Genomic DNA, 27253 nt, shown 5'->3' on the forward strand with positions numbered 1-27253 from the left:
ACCAGGGGAGCCTTGCCAGGCCTTTCTAAGGAACCAACCTCCCTCTGTCCAGCTGAGACCTGGAAGGGGCGTGGCTGGGAGCTGTCAGTCCACAGCTCACCGGGGTGGCCACCCCTCACCTGGTCACTCACTGCCCCACTCACAGAGCCTGAAATAGCCTCACTCCCTCCCACACTCAGAGATGCCAGGTTCTGGCTCCTGTTGTGTTGTGCTGGGCTGTGCTGGGGAGGGCGGAGTGGGGATGGGACACTCCACAGCTCAGCCACATCCTGTCCCTTCCTCCTTTGAATCACAGCACGCAGGGCCCCATGCTGGACACTGCTGTGCTGGGGGAGGCAGCCAGGGAGCAGAAAGCTTCGCTTCTCAGCCTTCCCCAGGACTGGAAGAGGCCTGTCCTTCAGGCTTCCCTGACACCTCTAATACCCATGGAGAGGGCCTGAAGGCTGCATCCCTTGGTCCCCACTGTGTACCAGTGCCCAAGACAGAGTGGCACAGACCAGATGCTCAAATATTTGTTAGATGCAAATAAGAAAGCATAAGTAAACCTGGTGAGATAGTACTGTGCCATTTGCTAATGACTGTCAGTCTCCTCCCCATGGTATCAGCACTATGGACCCAGAGGCCCCAGTTCTCATGGACCCATCAATCTGTGGTAGCCATGAGAACATGAATCCTGGGGGTCCAGGGTCCCCTGAACCTTCTAGGGTCTCTGCCCGGGAGGTGAGCCATCCCAGGTGTTAGGGTGTGACTCAGCTCTGAATGGGGACACAGGTTACTTCCCGAGTGACCCAGGACTGGGATAGATAGGATCAGAGGGGCCGCTCTGACTATGTGTTCATTCTCTGTGCCAACCCGATGGTCACAGCCAGGGCTAGGGCCTAGGCCTGGGTTATGAGTACCCAGCCTAACAATTCTCATCACACCTAATTAGCATGAGTGTTTTTTCCACCCATTTTTTGTTGTTACAATTTCTAATCCTCAACCACAGCACCTCAAGGCGCTGTGCTGTGCTGTGCTTGGTCAACCCAGTTGTGTCTGACCCTGCAATCCCAGGGACTATAGCCAGCCAGGCTCCTCTGTCCATGGAATTCTCCAGGCAAGAATACTGGAGTGGGTTGCCATGCCCTCCCCCAGGGGATCTTCCTAAACTAGTCATCGAACCCAGGTCTCCTACATTGCAGGCAGATTCTTTACCAGCTGAGCTACTAGGGAATGCCTCACCTGTCACTTGATTTAACCCTTGCCAGCCAACCTAAAAACAGGTGTTTTTAACATTACTCTTCAGATGAGGAAATGCAGGTTCAGACAGGTTATGTGCTATGCCCCAAATCACCCAACAGGACAGTGGTGAGACAGAATCAGAACCCAGGACTGCTAACCTCAAGGCTGTGCTCTCAGGCCATGGGCCCTCAGACTGGTACCCAAGTCAGGATGTGCCTAGCCAAGCCTGGAAATCAAGACCCAGCTCAGAGAGTCTATCACATCCCCAGGAGAGCTATGGGGTTGACTTCCGGGAGGTGGCTGGGTTAGGAGGCCACGGGGAGGGTGCCCCATGCCAGGATTCTTCTACCTCACTCTTCCCTGAGCCAGCCTTTGGCAATGACCCAAAGGTACCACAGCCCTCTCCCATTCTGGAATTAACACCTCCAATACAAGAGGTAACATACGGCTTCTGGAACAGGACATGCTGATGAGGAAAGACAAGGACCCTTGTCCCTCCTACTGAGCTCCTGCAGAGGGTTCCAACTGGGTCAGATGTGGGAGGAGAGGCAGGGACCAGGGGAAGGTAGCAGACAGACTTACACAGCAGAACCCGGCCAGGGTGGAGGTCCGGCGTCTGGTCTAGGAGCTTCCCACAGCCCAGAGCTGCCCCATCCCACTCGGGTCTCAGTGCCATCTCCCGGTCACATGACCTCGAAACTTCCATGTCTGCTCATCCCTCAACCAGGCCACGCCGCCTCTCACCTGGACTCAGCCCAGTCTCAACGGCTCCCTGCCACTCTCCTCCCCTCGCCATGTATTTAGCTTCCTAAATCAAAGGTGGCAAACTGTGCCTTACCTGTCCTCCCAACCCGCTGTTCCTCCCACTGCCTGGCCCAGCCAAGCCTTCTACATCACTCTCCACCCACGTGTTCACTTGCCACACTTCCTGTCAAGTGCTCTGCAGTTCCCTTCGCCAGAAGGCCCTTCCCAGGAAAGTAAAATTATACTCATGGCAGACCTCCTCTCTGAGCCTCCATGGGAGACTTGAGGCAAACCCAAGCTCAAAGTTCCATGAACATTGAACACAGTACAGTGTCTTGGTGGACATTCATTTTTATGGGCTGACTTGCCAACCCCACAGTTTCCTGAGGGTAGGGCCAGGTGTGTTCATCTCCAGAGTGCAGGTGTCAAGCAGAACCTGGCAGAGAGACGGAGTCAGCATATCCTTGTTTCGACTGAGCACCCCAGTGAGGCCCGCTCAGCACGCAGTGTGGAGGCTATAGGCCTTGCCCACTTGAGCTCTCCAGGCAAAGAAACCAGAGCTGGGGATTCCCAACACCTGGTTTGCCAAGACTCAGAGCTGCCAGCCCATGCAGCAGTGGGCAGCACCACCCCCACAGCATGGCAGGAAGCCACATTGGTGAGCCCTGACTCACCACAGGCTGTAAGTACAGCCAGACACCCACAGGGTGCCTGTGATGCCAGGTTAGTCCTGACCCCAGCATCCCAGACAGCTCACCAGGCTCCAGTTGCCCCCAAGGCCCTCTCTGAACTAGGCGGCTTGACATCCAAAGAAATACCTTGTCCCTGGGTAAGGGACCATCATAATGACCGTTAAGATTTTATTTCCTTTCAGCAGAAGAGCTGAAAGAGGGAAGGCAAAGAAACAAGTGTGTGTGTGTGTGTGTGTGTCTGTGTGTGTGTGTGTTGCTCACTGTGTCCAACTCTTTGCTATCCCATGGCCTGTAATCCACCAGGCTCTTCTATCCATGGACTTCTCCAGGCAAGAATACTGGAGTGAGTAGCCATTCCCTTCTCCAGGGGATTTTCCCAACCCAGGGATTGAACCCGGCTCTCCTGCATTGCAGGCAGATTCTTTACCTTCTGAGCCACCAGGGGAGCCCCCGATGAAACAAGATACAACCCCAAAGAGAGGGCAGCATCTGAATGGCCTGGCTTTAGAATGCTGGCTTCAAATGGGAATGAAAGAAGGCCAGAAGAGGAAGCAACAGGGCAAAGCCCCGGCAGAGCCTAGGGACTCACAGTGGCACTCATGAGTTCATGGGAGCCGCAAGGCAGGGACACGAGACTGGGACAAGTAGAAAGCCAGCACATGGATGCAGGCAGCAAAGTCCAGAATAGATCTGGAAGGAGCTTCAAGGTCAGAGAGGAGGTGGTCTGCACGGCCAGCTCAATGATTTCCCCACCCATTCCTCAGAAACCAAAACACCCCTAGCCCAACAAGCCCTGCCCCACATCTGTCCAGGGGGAAGAACCCCAGCCAGGGCACAGGAGGCTCCTTACCATGTGGGGGTTGTCATAGTAGACAGCAATGGAGCGGAGCTTGGGGGAGATACTGCAGCTCTCCGTGAAAAGCGGCCCAGTCTCACCGTAGGGCCCCACGTGGAACTTGTAGGCCACGGTGACGTTGCGGATGGGGGGTGAGCCAGCACTCACTGTCACCCCAGCCAGCAGCCCTGAGTACCCGGCAAAGGCCAGCAGCGTCAGCAGCAGCAGCAGAGTCAGGCCCCCAATCAGGCCCAGGAGGAGCAGGTCCGACATGGCTCTGTGCCCCCCACGCCACACCCCAAGGCAGCTGCAAAGGAGACAGAAGGGAGAGGAGGCTGGTAGCCTGCTCTGACCAATGTGCCTGCCTGCCCGCCAGCCAGCCAGCTGTGGCCCAAACTCAGCCCTGCCTTGGGTGCTCTGACCCGGGAGGGGGAGGAGCCGGAGGTGTTTACACACACAGTGACCTAGAAGGGAGCTACAAAGGATGACTGAAGCCACAAGCCTCTTTATTTCTTAATCACAACTATGGAGACTCTCCGAGCAACTCTGTCAGCTGGCAGTCGTGGTCACACCTGGGGAAGCTGAGTCACGGAGAGGCGCAGGAGTGAGTCAGCGGGGGACATATGTCTGGCCCATCAGGGGCGGCTGATTGTACTTCGGTCCTGATCAGCTGCCCCTGATGGGCAGATGTCAGCCTGCCCGCCAGCCTTTTCCCCACACTGCCTCTTCCTTACAACTGAGACACACTGCCTGCCCAGCCTCCCCAAACCTTGTGAGCCACTGCCAGAGGGAGGAGGGGCAAGCACAGGGCCCTCTTATTAAAAGTAGGGAAACCATGAGGAATGAAACCTCAGGGGGAAAAAATGTGCCACAGGAAGGGGCTCGCATAGCAAAGTCTCTTTGACTAAACACATCTGTTCCAACAAATACTGCTATCCAACAAGCTCATCCATCCAGAACCAAAGGAGAGGCCAGGTTAAAGGGGGCCTGAGCAGCCAGAGCAAAGTCCAGCACTATGCTTCCTGGACTTGCTGAGCTCCCCAGGCTAAGAGGCTTCATCCCACTTCTCCAGTCCACAGAGCAGAGGAAGAGGCAGAGGGAAACAGCCTAGAAGTGGACACACAACAGGGAGGGTGCATCCCATGGGGGAGGGGTGCTGGCCAGGCAGGAAGTCAGACGTGGGGTCCAATGGCTGCTCCGCCCCGCCCCCTTCCTTCCCTTCTCCCCAACAGCTCTGGATGTTTGGAATTTCGTGGTGGGGGTTCAGCTCTCCCCCACTGACCTCCTGTACTAGGTAGTTCACAGAGAGGCATCATGTAGGTTTGCTAGGGGGTGTCTTTTCCTTTCCGGGTATGTCATTTATCTGATGAGTCTCCCTCTTCCTCACTGGACTTTCCCTGCTTCACCTATTTGCTATCTGCATGGTGTAAGCAACAAAGATACTCGTTTTAGGGGAGGGAAAAAAAAAATGCAGAGAAGATATCCAAGAGCAGGCTGAGGGACACAACCCATAGGCTGGTGTATGAGCCATTCCAGACAGACTGCCCAGACCTCCATGCAACTTGGGGCCAGAAGACTAATGCTCTTAGAGGGTTTGACCTCCATCACCCAGGGTGGGGGCGGTGGGGGAGGAACACACCACAGGGAAGACTATAGGGTTCAGGAACAGAAAATCAACCCTGCAGCTCTATGGAAAACTTAGGTGTATGGAATAATTTATTCCCTGTGGCTTCTGGGTCTCAAAACTTCTTTCAGAAGAACTGTCTTTGCAGTCAATGTGCACAGAGCGTTTGTCTCACAGAAACGGACAGTAAACTTCTAGACCGTTGGCATCATGACCTTGCGTTGTATCGCAACGGTCTTTTCACCCACCCTTCCTCCTACCCTACAGCTGCACTTTCGGATGCATTCTTTGTCTTCCTCAACTCGCCTTCAGTTAGTTTCACACCTGATTTCTTTGATGATGATAAGAAAGTGAAAGAAAGAAAGTGGTCTCTCAGTCTTGTCTAACTCTTTGCAACCTCATAGACTGTAGCCTACTAGGCTCCTCTGTCCATGGGATTTTCTAGGCAAGAGTACTGGAGTGGGTTGCTGTTTCCTTCTCCGGGGGATCTTCCCAACCCAGGGATCAAACCTGGGTCTCTCACATTGCAGGCAGACGCTTTACTGTCTGAGCCACCAGGGAAGTGGCACTGTCTAAATATTAAAACACAGCTACTTCATTAATCCTCAAAACCAGATGGGTATGGATCAGAAAACAAGTGGTTAGAGATTAAGAGACTTGCCCAAGGTCACAAAGGTACTAAACAGAACTGCCTGGACAAAATGCAGGCAATGAGAATCCAGGTAGTCTGATTCCCCCATTTCCACTTCTCTCCTCCCTGGGAACAGGACTTCCAGAAAAGCTCAAAAATTTAATCTATGTTGGACATCTCTGAATGTCCTGAATTGGACATCTCTGAATTGGAGAAGAAAATGGCAACCCACTCCAGTGTTCTTGCCTGGAGAATCCCAGGGACAGGGGAGCCTGGTGGGCTGCCATCTATGGGGTCGCGCAGAGTCGGACAGGACTAAAGCGACTTAGCAGCAGCAGCAGGACATCTCTGAACCCAAGGCTCTTAGCTGGAAGCTCTCAGCATCTTAGTCTCCCACTTGTCTTGGGAGTGATCAGCCCTCTGGCCCTTGCTCTCTCCGCTGCACACTTCTTGTCTCTTCAAAGGAGCTTAGTTCCTGGAACCCTTCTCTTCCTCTCACTTCCTAAACTTCCTAGACACTTCCTAAACTGGTCAAAAGAGGCGGGGAATATACCTGGGGTCCCCGCTGAGCTCTGGGCAGCTCGGGAAGGAGGTGGGGCAAGGGAAAGGGAAGAAGAAGGGCTGGAGAAGCTCACCTCTAAAGCCAGGCTCACTTTAGCAACTCATGGCATCCAGCGCGGCAGGGGCCAAAGCTCCAAGTGCTCCAGGGCTGAGGGCAGAAAGAAAATAACCACTAAGCCGGGCGCCCTGCCCTGACTGATCTCTTATCAGGGAACGCCCACAGGGGCCTCGACAAGAACTCTCCCCTCCACAAGATGTGGTGTACCTCCACCACGCCCTCAGACCCCTTAGGGAAATCAGAAGCCAGATTCCGCCTGAAAAATGTCAGCTCTTCACTAGACTTCTGGGCATAAACCTCTGTACTTGGAGCGTCCTCTTCCTGGAGGGGTCCAGCCACCGCGCCTGGCCCTAAGTCAACCCCTGCCGCTGACCCTGGGCAGGCTGTGACCCCTCTCGGTTTCTCCTCGGGTCAGAGAGGCCGGAGCAGACAATCTGGGAGGGCCGCCCCGCGCTGGCTTCCTGAAGCAGCTCACGTGCGCCGCGGCAGCTGGCCCGCCCTTAAAGGGCCAGCCACAGGCAAAACTTTTAGCGCCGAAGATTTGAGAATCAGAGGGGCCTGCGAGGGGGAGGAGAGGCTGCCTCCACTCTGCAATCACGGCGTCCAGCCCCTGCTCACCCTCGCCTCGCCTCGCCTATGTAACCAGCCCTTTCCTTTTCAGCCACGACCTCTAGGGGTCCCACGCACCTCTGCAACTTACAAGGAAGTTAAAGTTTGCAGCCACCGCTGTGTGGCGCGGCCTCAGGAGACAGGGGCGGAGTTTACGTGCGGTTCTGGTCCAGTTGTCGGACCCCGCCGCCCACCCCCACCCCTTCGCCCGCCCCGGAGTCCCTAGTCTCCGGTTGTGCCGTGCACCGGTGGCCGAGGCAGAGGGTGGCCCGAGATGGTAGAGTGGTCCAAGGTCGCGTTCGGGCCCTTGGATGAAGCCGGGACGAGCTGTGGGCGTGATGAGATGCAAAAAGCGGTTGGGCCGGGGTCACGGTGGGGACGCGGGTGGCCCTGAGGTCGCGCCCAGGCGCACGGAGGTTCCAAGCCTCTGGCGCGTGTAGAGCCACCCCGGCGAGGACACCTCCCAGACCTGGCCCTCACCTCAGCGGCCACCAGCCGCCGACGCCAATCCGCGCACGCGGCTTGGTCTCGGAGCCTGCGCGCGCCCGCCGCGCACGCTCGCTCCGCCCCCTCTCGCGGCGGACGTGGCCGTGGCCGTGGGCGCGTGCGCGCGGGGCGCAAGGGCGGGGCCTGCCCCGCCCCGTGTCCATGGCAACAGACGTATGCCTGTCCTGCAGAGCGGTCAGGGGCCAGTGCCACCCTGTACTTTCCTGCCTCCCACAAGCTACTGGGCTGCAGGTCGACGGTGACTTAGAAACAATCTTTTAACTTCTGGACTGTTGAGACTGCCACGACAGGAGGGGGGAGTAGAGAGGCAGTCTGGGGTCCCAAACGGCTGCACCGGAGGGGATCCTTTGCAGAGGTTGGGAAGTGCAGAACAGCAGTACACCTCTGGCCTTTGTTTCACCCTAGGTACTGTCACTTTGTCTCACTGAGGGCTTCCCGACAGACCTGGGAACCACTTGCTCCCATTTTACAGCTGAAGCTCACAGAGGAAGCGGGATCCCATCTCGGACAGCGCAGACAGCAGCTACCTCCAAGACTCGGCGTCTACCTCTCCCCTCTTCTGCCCCCCTTCCCCCCGCCAAACGGAGCACAGAGGTGATCATTCTTCCATCCAACATTTATTGGGCATCGCTTCCTGCTAGTACAGTTCTAGGGGCTGCAGATACTAAATGAACAAAATCAAAGCCCTGACCTCCTGAAGCTCACTGGGGGGGGGGGGGGGGGAGACACTCCACCTTCCAGGTTCCTCCTTCAGTACCCTAGAGGTGGATGGGGGAGGCCCGTCTGCCCTTTTAAGTTACGTACTCTACACACACACACACACACACACACAGTGTGCGTGCTCAATCGTGTCCTACTCTTTGCGACCCCATTGCACTGTAGCCCGCCAAGCTCCTTCCTCTCCATGGAATCTTCCTGGCAAGAATACTGGAGCGGGTGGCCATTTCCTAATCTAGGGGATTTTTCCCCACTCAGGGATTGAACTCGTATCTCCTGCATTGGCAGGCGGATTCTTTACCACTGCACCAAACCCCAAGTCAACTGTAAGCTCCTTGAGGACACGTTCAATCTTCAGCTAGTGTTTTTGCTGCTAAGTCACTTCAGTCGTGTCCGACTCTGTGTGACCCCATAGACAGCAGCACACCAGGCTCCGCCGTCCCTGGGATTCTCCAGGCAAGAACACTGGAGTGGGTTGCCATTTCCTTCTCCAGTGCATGAAAGTGAAAAGTGAAAGGGAAGTCGCTCAGTCGTGTCCAACCCTCAGAGACCCCATGGACTGCAGCCTTCCAGGCTCCTCCGCCCATGGGATATTCCAGGCAAGAGTACTGGATTGGAGTGGAACTACAAAAACAACAAAGCATTCTTCCAGGGCCCCAAACATAAAACCTCACCCTCCTGAGAGGCCCAGTCCTGCAGTGGAGGGGATGGGGCAGGGGACAATTCTGCTCATAAGCTTGTCTACATGACAGGCCGGATCAAGAGCTACTTAGGTGCTCCTCACACAGAGGACTGGTTTGGGAAGTGAATCATTTTGGGGGGGGGATCCCACTATACTAGCAAAGGGTAGACCGAGCATATGGAGGCACTTGTAGCTGGTTTCTTTTCCTTCTACTTCACACTGTTCTGTCCACAGGAAGGGAAGACTGAACCTCATCTACAGGGCTCTGGGCCAACCAGAATGGGTAGCTGACTTCTCAGAGGCACTCAGGGCTGGGCTGGCAGGATTGTGGCAGCTGTGTTCTACTGGTGGATATTAGGCAGATGATCAAACCCTCTGGGTGCCCCCAGGCAAATGGATATGAAGGCATTTCCTGTGCGACCAGGAAGGGCTGGCTACTGCCTCAGACAGACAGCCTCTCTCTGCATGGTCAGTTCTGCTTCTCAGAAGCTGATGAACTTCTCCCAGGAAACCGTTGTCTGGAGAGACCCTTTCATCTTGTCCTCTCTGTTCACTTCCTTGAGCGTGGTAGGGGAACTCCAGAGCCCCACGTCAGAGTTCAGGATGTGTCTTAGGAGCCTCAGCACCTCTGCGGTGAAAGCAGAGTTGGCCTGTGACTGGGGCTGCAGGCTACCAGGCTTCACTGCAGGCCGCTCTCAGCAAAGCCAGCTCTGCCCTTGGTAGGGTTCCTGCAAGGCCTCTCCTAGCCACCAGGGGACAGCAGTCCAGGCACTCTCCACTACCCCTAGTAGCATGTCTGAGCAGAGCTAATCGCCTAGCCTCTGGGATCATCTCCCTCCCCCATGCTCCAGTCTGTCCTGTCTCCCAACAGCCTGTATTCTTTCATGAGCCCAGATTTGGCCTTGGTCTCCTCCTTCCTTCCCTGTCCAAACAATTCCCACAGAAGCTCTTTAACCTTCCTGTAGTAAATTCCAGACAGTTTCCCCAAACAGGAAACAAAGCGTAGACAACCTCCTCCTCCTCCCTCTTCAGGTTGGTTCTCTCTGAAGCGGTGATGAGATCCTCCAATTCAGATGACAAATGGAGAATGCACATGCAGTGTAAGATGCTCTGCAAGCCCTGCCGCCAGCCATCTCCCACCCTCTGAAGGCCAACCCCTGGCCACTCACAGCCTAGTTAGGGCTACCCCTGCAGGACTCGCCATGACTGAGGGACCAGCCAGCCTCAAGCCACCTGGAGTCAGCTTTGCTATTTCCTCTAGAGCCAGGAAATGCAGTTTTCTTCAGGTGAGTCAAGGCAGAAAGTCTAGTGAACACCACAGCATAAAAAGAGCCTGCCAGCCAACTGTCTTCTGTTCCCACCCCCAGAGGTGCCATCTCAGCATCCACACTGCTCTAAGTTGTATCACCCAGCCACAGAGCTGTTCAGACAATTCCTTGATTAAACAACACTGCCTTCTTCAGTTTACATTTTATTTTACAAAAAGAGAAATAAAGAAAACTGATAGGCAGTTATACTGACTTACAATTGTTCTGTTTGCTTTTTTAAAAAAGTGACATGAAACACAAGTAAAAATAAATACGTCATAGAAACAGCCAGTTGCCCAGTCTCTAGGGCAGGAGCACCTGCCCTGCTGAGAGAGGAGGGAAGCCCGTGATCACACCAGCAGCTGGAGCACTCAGCTACAGGTGCTCCTCAAAGCCAGGCGCAGGTCCCAGGCCTCAGGGGGCGTCCTGAGGAAAGAAGACGGAAAACCAAAGCCAGGTGCCAGGTCCCTGGGGCCACCTCATCTCCCCCTGACTCCCCCTGGCAGCAGTGTGGCCTTAGTGGTTATCCATTGCAACCCCCTCAACCCACCGTGGACCCCCTTCCCCAACCCCTCTGGAGAGGGTACAGGAAAAACACAGTCGGGCAGGCTGAGGGGATTCTTCTGGTGAGTCCCCAGCCCACCCTGAGTAACACAACCAGACAAGTCAGTTTACACCCGTGTGCACATAAGCACGTGTGCACACACACACTCTACCACACACACACACACACACAAACCTGGACTGAGCTCTCTTCCAGGGGAGGGCCCTAGGTCAGGTCACAGTATGAGGTCCCCTCTTCTGAATATTATCCCAATAGTGGTAACGGAGTACTCAGATCTCCCCCGGCCCCATCACTACCGCCTGTCTAGTTACCTCTCCCCCACACACTAGATGATGATAGCAAACAGACCTCTGAGAGAGGAAAGGAGACCAAGTCCCCAAACCACAGAGAAGGTGGACTCTGCCTGCTCAGCAAGTTCATCGTTAAGACTCGGGTATTCATAAAAGGACTAGAGCCAAGCCAGTGGCACAGCACACACGCAAAGGGGTCACAGTGGAATATACAGGGCAGAAGAGTCAGTCAGAAGGAGAGTCTGCAGGTGAGTGAGTGGAGAGCATAACCTTCTCAGACAGACCATGAGGTGCAGACTTCTTTCTTGGGAACAGTCTGCCAAGGGCCAGAAAAGTCTGCTAGGGATCTAAAGGTGGGAGGAGCTCCTCTCTCAGGAGTTTTGGTGCAAGGAGAGTCACTGAGCTGGGTGCACAGGAGGCCACTGCTCAGAGAGGAGACTGGTCTCCTGTAGAATCACAGGGGACTGGGAAGCACGAGGGGGTTATGAACAGAAACAGAGAAACAGGAATGTAAAGCCCCAGAAGACCTTCCCCCAAGGGATGAGGACTCAATTCAGAGCGATGCCAGGCATACACAGACAAGAGTGCCTTGCTCTGACTGCTGTGGAGTGACAGTCCCACCCAGACTGCTAAAAGCTTGGTTGAGTGTTTCAACCTATCAGCAAAATGTTACCCCAGCTACTTGCTTCATGTCCTGGAGTGGGAAATGTTCATATTTAGTTGTGAATCACAAGTATATATAGATTCTACACACTAGTTCCTAGGCAATAAGAGTTCTAAAGACCAGAGATATCCTGTAGTCAGAAGATGCTTAAGATAGATGCTTGAGAAGCATAACTCGAGGCCATGAGAACTCTGCAGATATCTAATTTGAAAATGATATGGATCCAACATGGTTCACTTACTTTCTCACTTCAACGGCTAATCTGTCTCTGTTGAATTTTTATCTACAAAGATACTGAGACAGCAAATCAAGCATTACTACAAGTGATGTAGTCCTGAATCATTACATAGTACTATATCCCCAAGATTGAGGACTTAGGCTAAACCAGACAGACGGGGCATGACAGGCCCTTGAAAACACACTATGGAAGACAGCAGTGAGGGAAGATGGCTAAACCTGATCTGCCCTCCCTCTTACCATCCTTCCCTTACTCAAGCCAGAATGGTGGGTGGGCATCACTGCCGAGTTGTTTCTCATCAGAGGAACAGTAAAACATCGTTCTTAGGTCCTGAGACAGCTCCTGCTTCCCTCACACATGCATGCACGCTTGCCTACCTGCACACAGAGATAGCAGAAATGTCAGAGAAGTGTTTTCAGGTTCTTTTTTTTTTTTTTGTAAAGGAAAACCACGGAACCAGCAGCACTCTAATTTCCCATGATCCTAGCCCTACTCCCTTATACAGCTTACTCCCTGTAAGCTGCATAAATCAAAGAAAACCTTGTCTACCCAGGACTGTCTCCCAAAACCATGGCCTCTCCTGAGGTGAAGCACGACTCAGCCCCTAGAACCACTGGGAAGAGGGCAGGCTTGTAATGGCACTGAGAACACCCATTTGCTTCCCGGTACCTTTAAAAGCCCATCCCTCCAGTGACTGATTTTAGTTCCTTGCTGGGATAGTTTCTGGATTCTCATAGTCTGCTGCTGTGATTTCCTAGAGGCAAACACAGAAATAACCCTCCTTCCCCAAACACACACACATTCTCTGGGATCCCAGTGCTCTGGGGCCTTAGAGACATCATTTGTAGCCCGGGTGGTGAGTGTTCCCTGCAAATCAGAGATCCAGGCTAGCTTACTCCCTCTGCACCAGCCTCAGCCGGAGAGCCCACTCCAACTCAGCCCCTTCACCATTCATTCTTGGGATGCATCCAAGAAAGCACTGTTGGAACTGCTGTTTTTAAATTATTAAAAATAATTTGCATAGCTAAATTGTAGATCTAAGGCTTCTATGAAGAGGAGAGTTAAGTATCTGACAGGGTGCTTATGAAAACAGAGAAAGCAAGCTCCTGAAGTTCCACTTCTGGTGTAACTGAACAGTGCACGCACACGCACACGCACACACACGCACACGCAACAGCCATCTCCTTGTCTCTTCTTGGGGATAATAACCCAGAGTGTGCTGAGACCCCCCCAACAATGGAAATGGGCTGTTCAGAAGAGCTGCAGAAGCAGCTACTGCTAGGGGCGACCCGGCTAAGCTGCCCCCAGGGCTCAGAAGAGGCAGGCGCGGCAGCTGCCCAGCCAGTGAGGAGGGACCAGTGGGGAGGCGGTATAGCTCTGAAGCCAGTCAAGGCTTGTTTTCCCTAAAGAACTGCCCAGCAAGGTCTCAGCAGTAGGGACAGAAAAGCCAAAAGGAAGACAGTGCTTAAGCTTAGACTAGATACCCCTCAGCCTCCAGCACTGGTGATAAGGGGAGACTCAGAATGACCGATGTGTTATGATGATTTAAGGCTTCTACAGAGGATGGGCTCCTCCACGTTCCTTCAAAGAGGATGGAGGTAGCAGACACCAGGGCCCACACTGATCACCTGATATGCTGAGGAAGCCAAACATTTCCCGATATGAGCTCAACTGTCTGTTCTGTCAACCCAGCAGCCACCTACACCCAGCTTCACTTTTCAGCATAGAGCCTGCCTCTAGGGTCATCCCAAGAGGACACACCTCCGAATTTGGGGTCACTTACTTTCCAATTGTAAACTCCATGATCCTAAGTTTCAATCACTGTGTAATGAGTCGCATCATCACTAATACCCAGTTGCAGGATTCCCCGAACTTCCTGAGAGGCCATTTGCTGAAAACATAGTTGCTTAGTGTAGACCTTGATCAAGGCTGACTCTCTTTCCTTGGTCAATTCGCCATCCACTGGGATTTACTAACCAGCAGCTGTGGGGTCTGAAACATCTTAAACTTTCCCTTCCCAACATCTACCCTCCTTACCCTAACCTCCCCTCCCACCCACCCCCCAAAAAAAGAACCAAGACACATGAAAAAAGTCCAAATAATAAATAATTGCCCATAAGAAATAAATTAACATGGAGCTCTCTAATGGGGAAGGAAAGGAAAGGCCAAGAAAGGCCGCCAGGACGGGCAGCTGGGGGAGCGGCTTCATCTTCGTGAAGAACGTCTTTTCTGGCCACAACTCCACGACCTCCCGCTCACACTCTGCAGTGCTTCTCCCTCCCAGCTTCAGCACACTGACACTTTCACACGCCAAAAAGGCAGATCTTGCTCAGAGAAAGCCACTGGGGAAAGAGAGATTGGTAATGCCCGTTTTCTCTGATCATCTCCCCCCAGTCTTGAATCAAGTGTGGCTCTGATAACCGGGGACTTGGGTTAGCTGGGCCTGGTCTTCACCCAACTAGAAGGAAACTTGTGGTTCCCATGGCTCTTCTCCTGGGCTCACCCTGATGTTCATAGTAATAGTTGCCATGAACCACCATGCTCTGATTTCCATTTTATAAAAGATAAATTCATTTCTTAGTTTCCCCCTTAGTCCCTCCCTCCCTCCCTCCCTTCCCACCCACCTGCACCCCTGCTCTGTTACATACATGTAAGTACATATACACACACATACACACACACGTACACACGCACACACACCTGGTCTGCTTCTTTCCCATCCCCTAAAAAGACCCCACTCTGCATGGAATCTCAGTCTGCCCACCCTTCTTCTCTTCCCCTCCCTCCCTCCCCTCCCCTTCTCCAGACCAAGCTAAGTCACCCAGTAAGGCAGCTCTCTAGGGAGAGAATGTTCCCAAAGACAGAAATGGGATATGAGCTTCCACCCTCAGACGGGCAAGCAAGCAAGCAGACAGCATGAGCAAGGCAGGCAGGAAGAGAGGCAGGCCGCCCTACCCCTCCATTCCTGTTTTAGGTCCCTGATTTCCCACTATTGCTGCTCTGTTGGAATTTTTTTTTTTTTTTTTTTTGCCTTTTGTTAAAACAGCAACAGAGCCCTGCCACCTATGGTCAACCACCCTTCTTTGTCCTCTTCCTTTCCCCTCTTGCCAAGGGCCCTATTCTCAGAAACCCCAGATTGCTGCCTTCCGTCTGGGTGGGCGACCTGCTGGGGGCCCCGAGTGAGGTGGAGAGGGGATCCCCAGCTATTTCCCAGTGACCTCTATTACATCATCGTCCTTATCCTCATCATCATTGGAGCTGAACCCCACCTCAGCAACCTCATGAGAGTCAAATGGAGGCACCTGGGACCGGAGGAGGCCACCAGCTGGGTAGCCTGTGTGTGGGGATATGTAGCCGGGGTAGACAGACATGCCCCGAGAAAGGTTGCTGGGCAAGACAGGGGAAGGAAAAGGCGCGAACATCCTTGGCTCGGACAGGAGTGGCTGTGAGAACGGGAGTGAGTAGCTGGGGAGTATCCCTGTTACAGAGGGGTTGAGCATGAAGGAGGGGTTGCTGGCAGTGACTGAGGTAGCCGTGGAAGAGGAACTGACGGGGCCTGCTGGCACCAGAGGGTCAGTAGTCACTGGAAACACCAGGCGGGCATCTGCCAGCAAATTGGACAGCTGGTAGTAGGAGGGGGTACTGCCCATGAACAGGGAGTTCTCCCCAGCCTGGGAGGTGAAGGGGGGGGTGAGGTTATGATTTAAGGAGACGGGTGGCATGGCAAACCCGCCAGAAACTGGATACCCGTGTTCATACGGCTGCACGGGAGCTGGCAGATGGCCCTTCCTGGACCGCCGGCGGGCTGACTCCTGGGCAGCAGGTGGGGTGGCCAACTTGCGCTTGTGGCCCCGTAAGTCCAACACTGGGTGCCTGTCGCCACAGGGCTGGCCGGTCACCAGGAGGGAACTATTGAGGCAATGAGCCCCATGTCGAGGCTCAGTCCCGAGGGTCCCAGGAACAGCACTGCTGTCCACAAGTGGAGCCGGGGGGCCAGGCAGGGCGGCACTGGAGCTCGGGGAGCTCTGGCGGGACTCTCGGGCAGCAGCCACATCCGCATACTGCTGGAGCTCGCTGATGATCTCCGGGCTGTCTGGAGAGACGGGCCGGGCCAGCCCCTCGGGCTCAGGGGCTTTAGGTGATGAGGCACTGTGTCTGCCGTTGCTTGTAGACTCGAGAGAAGGCCCCTGGGAACCTGGGGACAAAATGTAGGTAACTGAGAACCAGAATGGCCAGGGAGGGAAGGAGAGGATAAGACAAAAGTCCATTAGGGAAAAAACCCTGTCCTGTGGTTCTCAAAATTCAAATAGTTTCCTGTACAAACAATATCATCTAGTCAACTTTTCCCAGTCACAAAGAAAGAAGTCTTTTGATCTAGGAAATAAGTCTATCCAAGGAAAGACTTGTAATCTCGCTGTAGCTCAGTTCCCTGTAAAACTCCACCAAGGTGAATCCTATGACATAATGGATATGAAATGCCAGATCATCCTTTCAGTCAAACACTTTCTGGGGACAAAGATGGTGAGTGCCCATGATGGGAAAAAAAGAGGAAAAGGAAGTTTAAAAAGCAGTCTATCCTGGTTAAAAACAAAACAAAATCCATGGCCATGAAAGATGACTGGTACAACTAAGAAATCTAAAACGGCAAGGCTGGTAGGTAATTATTACAGAATTGTTATACTTTTTTTTTTACTGTGATAATGGTGCTGTGATTAGGAGAAGTACACATTAATCTCAGCAAATGTGTATTGAAATATCTAGGGGTGAAATGACATGATGTCTTCAACTTACAAATAGTTCAAATAATAGGAAAGGAGAGAAAGGAAAAAGTTTCTGAAAAAGGTATCAGCCACCGGCTAGAGCTGCAGGGTACGTGGGTGCTCACAGTGCTTTTCTTCAACTTGTCTGGTGTCTTGACAATTTCCATGACAAAAGCTGAGAGCAAGAACAGTCTAGTTTCACACCTCATGGTGGGAGGACAAGTGAGACCACTCCCCTAGCTAGAGGGGACTTTTGCAAGAGTTCTTACTGTTGTTTCTGCGCCACACGTATGTTCTTTAACCTGGCAATCTGACTTCTAGGAATTTTTCCTATAGATACACCACGTGACTGTGAACCAGAAGTGTAACGGAGGAGCAGAACAGGTCTAGGCACAGGGAACTCGGCAACGCACTGCGTTATACCCATCTACCTGCATCTTGTGCAAACCTTCACCGAGGACCATCTCAAGGAAGGATAAGGAACAAGCACTGAGACGCACCAGTGAACGAAGAAAAGGACAAACAGTATATTACAGTAAGTTCAGCATTTGTTTTCGGAATACAAAGTCACATACATATATAGTGTGTACATAACATATATTGCTTTAATATATACACACGTGCACATACATATCCCTGTACCATGTACATGTATAGAATATAGAATACCTCTTGAGAAAAAGACAAAAAACAAGAATAAGCACTTCCAGGAAGGAGCAACAGATGGCTGGGAGGATAAGGGAAGAAAAACTTCTCACTTTACTCCTTGTGAACCATGTATATACATTGTCTATTCAAAAAATAGTAACAAACCAAACCTGTCAAAAATGCCACGTAGGTCAATGGAAAGTAGAAGCCACTATACCTGAGGCAGCCATCCGACCATCTTCAGGGGCCTTTGGTTTGCCAGTCGCCCGGACAGCAAAGATTCGCCCATCGCTGGTACGGATGTATGTCCCTAAGGAGAAGCATGAGGAAGACTATGAGGAGCAGACATGCAGTACAGCCAGCCCTGGGAACTCCAAGCTTAGCCACTGTGGGCTCAGAAAGAGCTATAAAAGTGGTCTCACACTTTCTCTCAAAATCCCTGCAGTGAGGAGTGGGATGACTGAGCTGCGGACCCAATATTACTCATTTACTCCACAAACACTGTGTGACTAACATATACCAGACACTATTCCAGACACTCAAGTACATACAAGACAGAAAAGGGCCCTGTGTCTCATGGAGCTTAACTCTGGAAGGGGAGACACACAGTCATACTAGAAAGTATCGGGAAAGGGTAAATGCAGTGAAGGGAATTAACAGGGTGCTGTGAAAGACAGTAAGTTGGCTCCCTCTGTTCTGGCCCAGGGCCTCCGGTCTGGGTCCTCCTCTTGATTGGGGAAGCAGCAGCCTCACTGCCTCAATAACTGCCCTCCCTTGGTAGGAATAAATCAAGATGGGCATTCTATTCCCATGTGGCACTAGTCAACCTTCCCTTGGTCTTGGGCATGTCTTCTGATCTAGTTTTTGGTGCCAGGGCTGCCTCTTGGCCAGAGGTCACCAAATTTTTTTCTTAAAGCACCAGTTGGTAAATATTTTTGGCTTTGTGAGCCGAAAGGGCTCTGTTGCAACTACTCAACTTGGCTGCTACAGCATGGCAGCTGGGCATGGCAGTGCTCCAAAGACCTTTATGGACACTGATATGTGAATTTCATATACTTTTCATGTCACAGAATAAATGCTCTTTTGATTTTTTTTCCAACCAACTGAAAATGACTGAAGATATAAAACCCATTCTTACTTCACAAGTATAGTAACAGCAAGCAGGCAAGATCTGGCCCGTGGGCCACAGTCTGCATACCACCGCCTCCTCCCAGCTCTAGGCTAGGAAGAACCCAGTAAGGGGGCTGTGGACGACCTTCTCTGGGTATCATGTATTTCACAGCATCTTTTCCCTGAAACTAAGGGTGCTTTAACCCAACAGAGACAGGGCAAAATCGCCTTACTAAACAAAGACCCTTAGGGAGCATCACAGAGCACAAGCTGACATGAAATAAAGGCTTTAACTGTGTTCTGACACCAGCCGGGATTTCTCCAGAAATCCCATCTGGAGAACTTCATGAGGCCAGAGGCAGCAGACTTTTCAAATGACCACACTTGAAAATTCTGTCATGTAACCCAGGTATACTAATTCATTCACCCACTGCATTTCCTAGTTGGAGATGTCTACTTCACCCTAGTCAAGCAGCTAAGACAGCACAACAATATAGGTGTTTGCTTCTAACCTACTCCATTCTACCTTGGGCCTCTCCATGTGCCATGCAGCTGTCAGACATTAAGCTTTTGATCGCCAGGACATCCATCTTGGATAACAAACTGACAGCTGTCAGGCACAGCTGCTAGCTCAACTACGAGATAAGGCACCTGGCTGCTCTCACCCTTGAAAAGTTCCTTATTAGAAAGCCTGGGGTAACCTGGATAAATAATCCTTGAGTGATTCTCGCCTTTCCTTTCCCACACACCAATTCCCACTCTTATGTTTTAAATTCACCAATAAAGAATAAACCTGTGAAACCCCAGCCACTTTTGGACCCTAATAAGACAGAGACCCAAGCCCACACACTGACTTTCTACCTACTACCTTCCTGTGTGGCCCTGGAGTATGCTGTGTGCCCTAGAGGACCTGTGAGTAATAAGCCTCGTGTTTTCAAAGTTGCCTGATGGTGGTTGCTGAGGTGCATCCTGCCATCGTGATAAGAAAAACAAGGGCTGGTCCAGTCACAACACTGGCTCTGAGGAAAGGTATGCGGGGCTGGCCACAAGCAGTGCAGGACCGGACGAGCGTCTCAGGCGTTCCTGGCTGGTGCTATCGACAGCTGAGACCAACACAGAGCAATGAGTTTCTTCATCCACAAAGAAGATGGCAAAATACAGAAAGGCAGGGACCACAACCCCTTTCTTTTAAGCCACTGACAGCTATCCTTTAAGCCCACCCCAAACTGGCTAAGCTCCTAGAAATGTTATTTTCTCAGGTTTCCCCTACGTTCCCCCACTCTTATAGGATGATTCCTGTCCCTGCTCCAGCTCAAGCCATATGTCCTGATTCTGCTGGCCAGCTCACCACTCTCAACCAAAGAGAGGGGAGGGGCTCCTCAGGCAGGTGCTCACCTTTCGTCCCACGGATGATGTGGATGCTCTCGCCAGCATTAATTCTTGCCTGTACGTCTGTGGAGCTGTTGAGCCCGGGAATAACAATATCTAGTGAAGACACAGACCTCAGATTTAGATTACATGGGGCCTGACTGAAGAAGGGGGAGAAAAGGCCAAGTTCACATCCACCCTTCGATCCTCAAGCGTTTTCCTAAAGCACCCCAGTGGAGCAGAGGTCAGAACCAAGGAAGGGAAAGCAAGCAGTGCTGCTCCCAACTGCCTCAACAAAGAATACCGTGAAAAAAAAAAACACTTTTCAGAAACCTGATCATCCTTCTCATCAATTTTCCTTGGTTTAATTTAAAAATCATAGAGTTTTTGATTTAGAAAATTTCAGTTAAAAAAAAAGTTTCCGTTCAAATGGTTATTTCAATTTTCTTTCTCCTCCCTAAGCAATTTGCATGTATCTGCTCCTATCACTTTAGGTTCCAAGAGGCCACATGTCTTCCTTGCTGGTATTACTCCTCACCTAACTAAAGAATGAAGAGAAGAGTATTTTCAAGAATCAGGAGAGAAGTAGGATTATGAGAGGCTGTCTCTCTCTCTCTCTTTTTTTTTTGGCTGTGCCACATGGGATGTACCTTAGTACCCCAACCAGGGATAAAACCGGTACCCACTACAGTGCAAGCACAGAGTCTTAACCACTGGACCACCCAGCAAGTCCCGAGAGGCTCTTTGTTTTTTTTTTTTTTTTTTTTTCTTTGTTTTTAATTTGTTTCAAAAGAAGTCTTTTTTACCATGAATATCTGTTAATTTTCATACTCAAAAAAACCAATTAAGATATTTTCACTAAAGTGAATTATCATGAATATTTCTAGATAACAAGATGAAAAACAACATCATGAGGTGCTTTCCTTTCCAACCACTCTGAACCACAGAATCAACTGCGGGGATGAATGCGCTGCCCACCTCTGACTGCTGGCCCCTCATGCTCGATCCACATTAAACTTACAAAGAACAAAGTAAGGTCTTTAACTAAGGACGCTGAGAGCTGTCCTTCATGCCCAGCTGACCTGACAAGTCAGGCAGGACTCAATACACTGACACCTCACTCTGAAGACAAACCCTATGTCCAGTGACATTCTCACAATCTCCAGAGTGTTCCGTGTCCATCCCACCCACCACAATTCAATAAAACCCAGTACTGTGTTGTTACTCTTAAGATATTTCATTAGACTACATATTCTTCATGATTAGGGACTGCTGCCTTCTCTATTTCTACTTAGAGTGCCAACGTCGTATTGCCTACAAGGCAGACATTATTTAATCAATATTCCCTGAATGAACAGAGGGATTCCCTGGTGGCTCAGATGGTAAAGAGTCTGCTTGCAATGTGGGTGACCTGGGTTCCATCCCTGGGTTGGGATGATCCACTGGAGAAGGAAATGGCAACCCACTCCACTATTCTTGCCTGGAAAATCCCATGGATGAAGAAGCCTGGCAGATTACAGTCCATGGGGTTGCAAAGAGTTGGAAACAACTGAGTGACTTCACCTTCTTGGGCTTTCCTCATAGCTCAGTAGGTAAAAGAATCTGAACAGAGGAATTTTAAAAGGGACAGCACCCCTGGAAGAGAACTCAGGAGCTCCCAACCTGTTGTGGTGACCACCTTCTGCACAAGGACTCCCGCACGCTGCAAGTAGTTGATCGGGAAGTTCATAGCTGGGTTTGTGCTGGAGGCAGAGCTTACACTGCCTCCCAGCGGGACATGCCGTGGCATCATGGGGATCGGGGTGGACTGTACGGGACGAACACTGGCCACGGGCTTCTCATCACTCTTCAGGGTTGGCTGCCTAGGAGAGAAAGACAAGCACACGAAGAGTTTGGCAAAACAGCCCTTACTTACCTTTCTGCAAGACTGCTAAGCCTCTCCAGACTTCCTCTTTCTATAGCCAGAGAGCTGCTGACAGAAGGATCAAAAGAAGCCGCAGGGTATGGTCAATTAAAAAGGAGACTGGAGACAGAGCAGAGACAGACACAGCGAGGGATAAAACCTCTCGGTGTCTGAGAAGAATCAGATGTCAGTGGAATAATGTCTTCTTGGAAATGTGAGGTGACATCTGCTCCTCTAGAATTGGGACTGCCTGTCTACATGCATCAGGAATTTGTCCTTAGAAGTCAGGAAGAGGCAAAGAGTCATGGTGAGGGGTGAGGGGCGCACGGGTGCATGGTGCGTGCTAACTTCAAGACAAATGGGGACAAATGGGTGGAATTTTCCCACTCACCAAGAAAAAACAGGCCACAGGACATCACATGTGCTGGTGACCTTGAGCACATCTGTCCAACAGTAACTGTCATCACCTTCTGAATCCTCAAGTTTCGGTAAGTAAGGCAGACACCTCTCTCCTCTGCATTACTTTTCAGTGGACTTCTCCTGGGGCCAGTCCCCAAAATGGCTCTACAGTCACAGCCACCACAAAAGCAGGAGCAGGCAAAACACTGCACACAGAGGTTGCGCTTCTAAGTGGCACATGGCTGTGGCCAGCCTGAGCCCTGCTTGTGCATCTCTTACTACCAACACGCCAAAATGCTGTCCTGTGGTCAACGAGGCATTCCTCATTCCTTTCAGCTGGATGTTGGTGCCTTGAGGAAGCTACTCATTCAAGGGTTCTGAAACTAAGTCCCTGTCTCTAAGCTTTCTAAAGTCTGTGGGCTTTAGTTCTGGGAAAGAGACCCTCTGGGACTGGTATGTTCTTCCTCATCTGATGGAAAACCGGCACATAACAGAACACACTTCTGTGCCACGCTGCTGGAGCAGGCCTGCACGAGTACCCAGTCACTGCTCTCAGGCCGCCTTTAGGCAAGCCCTGGGGCCCTGCAGATAGCTAGGATAGGCCAGAGAGCACAGCACGCTCACTGGGGTCTGGGGCCCTACTCAGACATCAGTGGGGCTCAGGAATCTAGCCCAAGGCCCATATTCTGCAGAGGCTAAGGCTAGGAATTTGGGTAGGAAGGCCTCCTCACATGTACCCAGACAGAATAAGGAATCAGCAGGATCAAATGCTGTGAGAGGCCGATGCCCTCCACAGGGCCGTGGTTGGGCTAGAAAAGGAGCTGGCATCTCCTTACAGCCCAGCCCATTTGTCACACCTTGTCTCCATATGGTTTTTCTCCCACTGGGTTTAGACTTAGTCCATCGCTATTGTTACAACGAAAGGCCCAGAAAAGGGAAAGAAAAGGGATAGACGACAAGAGAGGGGAACGTGAGCGGGCAACCGTGTCTTGGAAAATGACACAGAAATAAAGTCTGAAGTCTCTGAAAAGATAGTAATTTTCTACTCGGAAGCATCTTACACATAAAAATTAGCAAATTTAATCACGAAAGTTTAGTCATATAAAATCTTACATGGCTTCATTCAGTTCCTTTAGAAGCTCATTTGGCAAGCTTTTTTAACATGGAACATTCAAAAGAAAAAGTTCTAAAATCTATCCCTCTTAAAATAATTACTAGTATCTTTAACTCAAGATAATCAAACAATGTAAAAATGCAAACCAAGCAAGCAGGAAGCTGATGTGATAAAGGCTATGAGGTACTCTGTCTTCTACTGAGAAGAAAAAAAGTACTGATAACTATTCTATAATTTCCTACAAAAAGCCTCTGTCCCTGCTTAGCAACTGGCTTCCATGCTGTTCCTATCCTTAATAGTTTTGGAAACATACTCAAGAAAAAGATCTTTTTGCTCAGGAATAAGGCACAGACACAGAATGAGATCCCATTAAGAGCACTGGAATTCCTTGAGTACGATTCAAGACCCAGAGGAGACCTGGCCTTCACTCTTGAACTTCACTGCGAAATGAGGGCTAGGACCAGGGTGCTGCAGATAGGAGGCGGCTGTGGGGGAGGCCTGGGAGTCTGTGTTAGGGGAAGCTGTGCCTCCTGGGGGGCCAGAAGGACTCTCCTGAGTCAAAGGACCAGCAGCTCACTCTTCCAGCCAGAACCACTTAAAACACCAGGGCTGCAGTACTGCTTCAGCACCTCATCCAAGAGCAGAAACTGTCCATTCAAGGCAGCCTAAGAGCAAGTTGTAGGCCTCCTTTTATTTACAAAAGGAACAGTTAAGAGGTCTGGGCCTGGCCCAGCAGCACGCCTTCCTCCCTTTGCAGTGACTCACCAGTTCCTCTGACTGAAGGCAGGGATGCTGGTCAGGCTCTGGTCGCTGGCCGGGTAATACTGCGCATATGATGGGCGGGTATAGGGGACTGATGTACGCTTGTCCTCCTCGTAGCTCTTCTTTGCTGCTTTTTTCTCAGCCTTGGTCAGCTTGTGATCCTTTCGATTAAGGAGCAATGACTCATGCTCAAAAGGCTCCTGGGGACACAGGAGGATGTTGATTTAATTACCAGTCTTTGTACCAACATGAACGATATACAAAAAGCCTTACTTTGAAACCATGAAAAAGCTGGCTGTCTACAGTACTTAGCAAAGAGCCTGCTCTCAGACTCATAGGCACATTTACTCTTTCTGACAAGAGCATAAATTCTCAACTCTAACCTGGCACCAGCTTTAGACAACCTATGTCTGCCTTCCATATCAAAAGAACAGGAGGGTTCAGAGAATCACCAGACTACATTTTCAGAACTTCTTTCGGCTAGGAAAACTCACCATGGCCAAATTATCCTCATGGCTGAGCTCACACTGCTAGGATGAGACAAGGATAGGATAGGCAATGGGGAGAGGGGAGGGGGACTGTCTGGGGCAAGAAAAAGAACCAGCTGAGTTAATCCGCATGAAATAAAACTCTGGATGAAGCAACCAGGCTTGCCTCTCTCAGTGGAGAGTGCAGTACTGGGGCACATGCACACTGGGGTCCCACCTTGGTGATGAGGTGAGGGTATTTCAGACAGGCAAGTTGGAGGACTGGCTCCTTGATCCCCTTTACATTCAAGGATGTTTGGGGAGCTGGCTCCTTCTCCACGAAGTGCAGTAGGTTCTCCACCTCCTTTCGAGTAAAGTTCAGCATCGGATTGAGATCATCCACCACCCGATCTAGGAGGGAAAAGCCATGAGGAAGTCAGGTCTCGGCAAAGGAGACCACAAAAGCACCGCTCCAAGGACTGGCAGAGAGAAGAGACGTGGTGGGTGGCATACCTGTCACTAATATCTAAAACACCTCAGGCCACTCCATACCTAAAAGTCAAACAGCAGGTCTGAGACCCTCATGAAACAGAAATATCTTAAGAGATACCTGCATAACCAGGCTCAGCTCTTATCATTAAACCCGTCTTCAACAATTTGAGCTAAATGTCCTCGTAAGCAATTATTTGCATCAGAAATCGAAAGCCTGCCTGCATTTCCTCATCCTGCCCCTCTCCTCCCCTTCTTTGATACAATTAGAATGGCCGTCTGTATAAACGTCCTCTTCTGAGCCTGAGAGATGGCCTACCTGACATGCCCTGCTTCGAAATCTGACGGTCATAGATCTTCTTTTCGAGGGTGAAATCAGCCACAAGACGATAGATGTGACAGGGCTTTTTCTGGCCGTAACGGTATACCCGACATACAGCCTGAGCATCATGGCAAGGGTTCCAGGAAGCGTCAAACACCACCACTCGGTTGGCACCAATCAGATTCACGCCCAAACACCCAGCCCTTTAAAACACAAGCCGATAATCACAGAAAGTGATTAGTTTTACAGACAGTTTTCAGATAGGTTTTAACCCCTGTCACTCCTACCTGAATATCATCCTCTTTATCCTAAGCAGAACATATTGGAGGATTCTGCTGAAGAACAGTACCTTCCTCAGGCACTGAAAGGGTGCCCTGAAGTTCCAACACAGAAGTACCTACCAGCTCAGAAAGAAAATCCACTCTCCCACCCCTCTGTCATGAGTGAGGAGTGATGTCACTGAGTGAGGGGAAGTGTCTGTGTATCAGTGTTTCTGATGTGTTTGGTCTAACAGCTTGGGAGAATGACTGGTTTATACCCTATCAAGGGCATTCTGATGCGGTAGGCAGCACAGCCTTCAAGCTGCCTGGCATGAGACAAATAATGCCATCAGTCTTTTACAGTTATATTGCACTTTGTACTTATTAAAGCAGTTTCACACTCATCACATCGTCTAAGCCTCAGAACAGTGCTGAGAGAAAAGCTAATTATGACCACTGTGAATGAAAGGCTCAGAGAAATTCATGACACTATCATTATTACCCTCCAAACAAAATTTCCTTTGGGGGCCCCCTCTCTCACCTCAAAAACAAGTCACAAACCTGAGATCTCTATCTCTCCTGACAGAACTTGGACAAGCCTTTGGGGTTCAGGCCCGTGTGGCCAAATGCCCTGAAGGCAGCCCTCTGACTTCCCCATTTCAGGATCCACTCACCTTGTGGAGAGAAGGAACAGCCAGGTGGTGAGGTTGCTGGGATCATTGAACTGATTAATGAGCCGCTCCCTCTCAAAGGCAGGGGTGCTACCATCTAGCCCTAGGACAGAAGGAAACAAACAAATGGACAGATGAGGTCAGGGATACACAGAGAAATCAATGGGCAAACGGATTTTTAAAGCAAAACAAGACAAACACCACAGTGCTCTCGGATTCCATGCCCTGGACATTCCATAGGCACCTACCATGAGACCCAGGCACCTATCAGCTGTGTTTCTCCCGTTAGTACCTTGGGTCAAATCTAAGGCCAAGGTTCCTAGACTTCAGAGGGCATAAGAATCACCCCAGTTAAGGAAGCCTGGTAAGAACTGGTTTAAGGTAACTGCTCTGCCTCAGTCCTGTGAGTGAGTACAAAAGGACCAGGGGTTTTATGTTTTGATAAGGAAGGATGATGTTCCTTTACCAGGCAGGAATCCACAGTTAACAAACTCCTAAGGCTAAGGAGTTGCTTGAAGGAGACATCAAAAAAAAAAAAAAAAAAAAAAAGATTTGGAGCAATGGGATGGGACACTGGAATGAAAGAAGGGACACTCACAAGAAAGAGAAAAAGTAGGCTTCAGTTAAGAAAAAGAAGTAAGGGAGGAGGGGTTACATTTGTCACCTGGAGGAAAGCAGAGAAGGCAAAACTAAGGGCATGAAATACTACATGGAGAACTGAATTACTACTGATGTAGGAAGCCTGATATTAACTGCCTGGTATTAGAGGCTCCCTCAGTCAACACCCCAACCTGGCTTTCAACCTGAGTTGAAACACAGGTCAGCACTGATTCATCATGGGACAAGCCTACAGTCAACACACAGATCTTGGCTGGCTGGAGTCTCCTCACCATCCCCTGACTCTTCATTTCTCTCAATCTTTCCTTTAGGCCAGGGCTTCTCAACAAAAGGGAATTCCCCACCTTGCTCCCCCATAGGGAACATCTGGCAATGTCTAGAGAGGAGTGGGTCGTTATAACTGCATGGATGCTACTG

General features: G+C 50.9%; 2 protein-coding genes across 9 annotated transcripts in view; both read right to left on the reverse strand.

Moving 5' to 3' along the window:
* TEX264 (testis expressed 264, ER-phagy receptor) overlaps nucleotides 1–7512 on the reverse strand; it is a 30917-nt gene extending 23405 nt beyond the window's left edge. Inside the window, exons 1-3 of one of the 8 annotated variants that reach the window (XM_027957579.2) lie at nucleotides 7456–7512; nucleotides 6383–6456; nucleotides 3508–3799 (exon numbers count right to left, since the gene is read on the reverse strand). In XM_027957579.2, the coding sequence (XP_027813380.1) occupies nucleotides 3508–3765 (258 nt within the window). In that variant the 5' untranslated portion in view covers nucleotides 3766–3799; nucleotides 6383–6456; nucleotides 7456–7512. Of the gene's footprint in view, nucleotides 1–3507; nucleotides 3800–6382; nucleotides 6457–6573; nucleotides 6840–6984 lie in introns of those variants that run through there. The other 7 variants (XM_060402503.1, XM_027957583.2, XM_042236148.1 and 4 more) reach the window with 7 other exon arrangements.
* A 2827-nt stretch (nucleotides 7513–10339) lies between these two features.
* RAD54L2 (RAD54 like 2) overlaps nucleotides 10340–27253 on the reverse strand; it is an 88948-nt gene continuing 72034 nt past the window's right edge. The window contains exons 15-22 of the mRNA XM_004018425.6: nucleotides 26222–26321; nucleotides 25285–25490; nucleotides 24715–24887; nucleotides 24013–24209; nucleotides 21494–21693; nucleotides 19859–19948; nucleotides 17571–17663; nucleotides 10340–16140 (exon numbers count right to left, since the gene is read on the reverse strand). Coding sequence (XP_004018474.1) covers nucleotides 15149–16140; nucleotides 17571–17663; nucleotides 19859–19948; nucleotides 21494–21693; nucleotides 24013–24209; nucleotides 24715–24887; nucleotides 25285–25490; nucleotides 26222–26321 — 2051 coding nt within the window. The 3' untranslated portion in view covers nucleotides 10340–15148. The remainder of the gene's footprint in view (nucleotides 16141–17570; nucleotides 17664–19858; nucleotides 19949–21493; nucleotides 21694–24012; nucleotides 24210–24714; nucleotides 24888–25284; nucleotides 25491–26221; nucleotides 26322–27253) is intronic.

This window comes from Ovis aries, chromosome 19 (assembly GCF_016772045.2).
Source record: "Ovis aries strain OAR_USU_Benz2616 breed Rambouillet chromosome 19, ARS-UI_Ramb_v3.0, whole genome shotgun sequence".
NCBI lineage: Eukaryota > Metazoa > Chordata > Mammalia > Artiodactyla > Bovidae > Ovis > Ovis aries.